Genomic DNA, 3,458 nt, shown 5'->3' with positions numbered 1-3,458 from the left:
AATTGATTGACACGATGGTAGTTATCAAATTGAACATGAATATAACTTCAATAGAGGATACACTTTGGTAGTTTATTCTGTCAAAATAATCGTTCCAAAAACTTCCAAAATATGAAGTCTCAATGTTGCTGTCTATGGTGCTTTTTTTACACCTACTATGTGATGTACTGGGCAATTTCCCGCGATATGCGATGTTGCGGACATTAAGCACTCTCCAGTAAGTACTGGTGGTCTTTTTTTAAATCAGCATTGTGAAGTCGCATTTCCACAGTGGTAATTCCCAACAACTTCCCTGTGACTGAAACTGGTTGACTGGATAATATCCGTCATTGGGGATATTTCACAAGTTGGTTCACTTCGACTTACGATGATTTCGTCACAACATTTTTTATATATATTAGTACAACTGGGATGAAAATTTTTTTGTGCAGATTTTGCACTTAACAACATTTTTGATTACAGTTCGTTTACAGATACCGCATTCAGAAATCGATATCTGCAGAGACTCGCTAAATCCGACTTTCTTACCCAACGACATGATCGTGAATGATTGTGAATAAAAGCACAATGAAACTCAAAAAATTATAATGGTCTACCTCACTAGAGAAAGCTCAGGTCAAGAACTGGGTGGGTTAAACCTTCCCGGCGAAATAATTATAATGTACTTCCGTAAAATACTGATGGAGCTCTTTTAAACAAGTCCGCTCGGATCGAGTTCACACACATCATATTTATATGACAAATAAATATGAAATATGAAAAACTTTCAAACAGGAATAAATAGCAAAGAAACTAAGTGTTTCCTTCTATTGAGCTCAAGAAACTACTGTTGAAATACATGTGCAAGTCAAAGACACACCCTGTACAATTATATCATATCTAGTTGAGAAATATAATCCTATTGCCCATGAAGAAAAATAGTTCAGCTGCTTGTGTTCCTGCGGGCTCCAAACAGGGTAAATATAAATAATTTCAGGGCCATAATATTGATATTCTTCCATAAAGACATAATCGAAATAAATTGTTTCTTGCAAAAAATTATAATTTGATATTCAGTTGAACTCATCAATGGAAAATATGTGTATTAGGTTGATTGGGTGCCTTGACTGAATTCCTGTTGGTCATTAGACATTTCTCGTTGACTATTAGTGCTTTAATAACTGTATATTTTAGTTTATTTCATACGAATCGCATTGTTCTTCTCACTCTTAGAGAGTTTAGTTGGTAAAATGGATGTTAAGAATGAAGAGAGAATTATATTCGCAAAGGCTCTGAAAAACCTTCAGGATATAGGTTTCTGGCCGAAGCATGGAGAAAAAATTCCTTTCATATTTTTCAGTTGGTTTTTCATACTTGGATTTTTCATGATGTTAGGTTTAACCGGTCATATGTATAAAAGTATTGAGAGTGAGTGAATTGAGTATTTATAAAATTCAGAATCTTATAATTCGTATCAAGAAAAAAAAAATTGATGAAAACAAATCTATCAATTTTCATTTTGTGAGATTAACTTGGATGAGGAGATGATGAAATGTTCATGGTCCGCTATCTCCTTTCTTACATGAACAGTACTGTATTCAACTTGAATTCAATTGAGAACTTAGGAATTCATTTTCCAAATAATGCAGTTTCTACTTTTAGGGGCTCACTCAATTTTTGATATATTTTTTTCAGGAAAAAAGAACTATGAAATTAAGAAAGCTTTTTCATTTCAGTTGGACGTATATCTGAACTTGTGAACGATATTGTTTTTCTCCTCATCGGTACATTTGCGTCCGCAACTGCTACCATGTTTTATCTACGAGGTGAACAAACATTCAGACTTTGTCATAAATTAAACAAAAGTTATGGAATGTCCAAGGAATACGAACCAGTTGTAAAGCACTTGGAGCAAATGACACATTTATTCTACTACGATTCTATTATTAGTAACACGATATACCTCATCTTCACTTACCTATCTGATCATGAATGTTTCCAAAGAAAAAGGGAAGGGACTGGAGATGGTTACATATGCGGAGTATTGTACCCCGCTTGGTACCCCATAAATCTGGATTATACGCCTTGGAAGCAGATAATTCACTTAATGGAATTCATTGAAATAATATACATTATCCCAAAACTAGCAGGAGCTTGTATATTTTTCTATGGTGTCATCGTTATAACGGAAACTAGAATCAACCGATTGAAAAGTTTTCTCAAGAACATAAGTGTCAGCCGGGGCACGTCTGCCGAGGAATTGTTAAAAATCAAGAGTGCTGTAAGGGATTATTGCGACATTGTTGAGTAAGAAAATTTTTATAATGCATATATATGATTGATCAGAAGATAATTCGATTCTATAATAATGGTCGATGTTATTTAAAAAGACACTCTTTAAGCAAAAATTAAGGGAACTCAACTGATTCGGCTTTGGTTAATCGACTTGTTCGAACTTCAATTATGTACCGAGTAAATTTCAACAGTGAAGAATGGGATTCTTATATTTACAAGCTTCAAGTCTCATCAACCTCTTGGGTTATTAGAGACCACATTACTGGTTAGAATTCTGTCAATGTAGGTATAATATCTTATATCTTAATATATATAATTCTTCTGTTCGTGGCTTTGTCACACAACTCCTCCTAAACGGCTGGGCCGATTTTGATGAAATTTTTTGTGTATATTCCAGCGAACTCGAGGATGGTTTGGAATCACAATTTAGTCCACTGGAAAATATTTTTCTTGGACATTTTATACTTTAAAGGGAAAAATTTTATATTTTTGTTAGTTAATTCAAAAACTACTGGACCGATTTCAGAAATTTTTTCACTCTCAGAATGCTTCATCATTCCCGAGTGGCATATGCTATATTTTTTACTGAAAAAAATTCAGACATCTACAAAAATTCCAAAAATGTACGAAAATTTGCAATTTTCAAGCTATTGTTGCGTACGCTGCGAAAACCTGATGACTTACATTGATACAATGTATGACAAAAATGTGGCCTTCAACAGTTCTACAAAAAAGTCCGCGAGAGCATATGTCTTTCTCTCAAGGTTAACTGAAAAAAACCCTTTAAATGTAATAAAATTTTTACCAAAATATTGCCTTATTTCAGAGGATGTTTTTATGAATACGGTATCGATCCTGATTCAAATAAATAAGCTATTCATCACAATTATTTAATAAAGAACAAAATTGCCCTTCACATAATTTGATTTAGATGAATACTTTAGAAGATATCGTAGGTTGAAGATAAAGCCGTATCCCGCATCAAATAATGATGCTGCCGTAGTAGACGTCAGTGAGAAACCGGCTACAGACTAGGGCTCAGAATTTTCGGGATGAGTCAATTCGAATATTCGTTTCATGCTTTTTTCGAATATTCGAATTTATTCGAATTTTCGAATTATTCAAATCTTCTTAATCTTCTTAATCTTATCTTATCTTAATATATATAATTTTTCTGTTCGTGG

The 3,458-nt window shown here is 33.5% G+C and overlaps 1 protein-coding gene across 1 annotated transcript; it reads left to right on the top strand.

Moving 5' to 3' along the window:
* The first annotated feature begins 846 nt into the window (after nt 1-846).
* Nucleotides 847-2,290, top strand: LOC123320945. The gene is made up of 2 exons (XM_044908443.1): nt 847-956; nt 1,716-2,290. Exons 1-2 carry the CDS (start codon nt 908-910, stop codon nt 2,288-2,290), a joined length of 624 nt encoding a protein of 207 aa, XP_044764378.1. The 5' UTR covers nt 847-907.
* The last annotated feature ends 1,168 nt before the right edge of the window (nt 2,291-3,458 follow it).

Source organism: Coccinella septempunctata, chromosome 9 (genome assembly GCF_907165205.1).
Source record: "Coccinella septempunctata chromosome 9, icCocSept1.1, whole genome shotgun sequence".
In the NCBI taxonomy this organism is placed as follows: Eukaryota; Metazoa; Arthropoda; class Insecta; order Coleoptera; family Coccinellidae; genus Coccinella; species Coccinella septempunctata.
The sequence above is the reverse complement of the archived record's forward strand: the minus strand, read 5'-3'. Positions and strand labels throughout refer to the sequence as shown.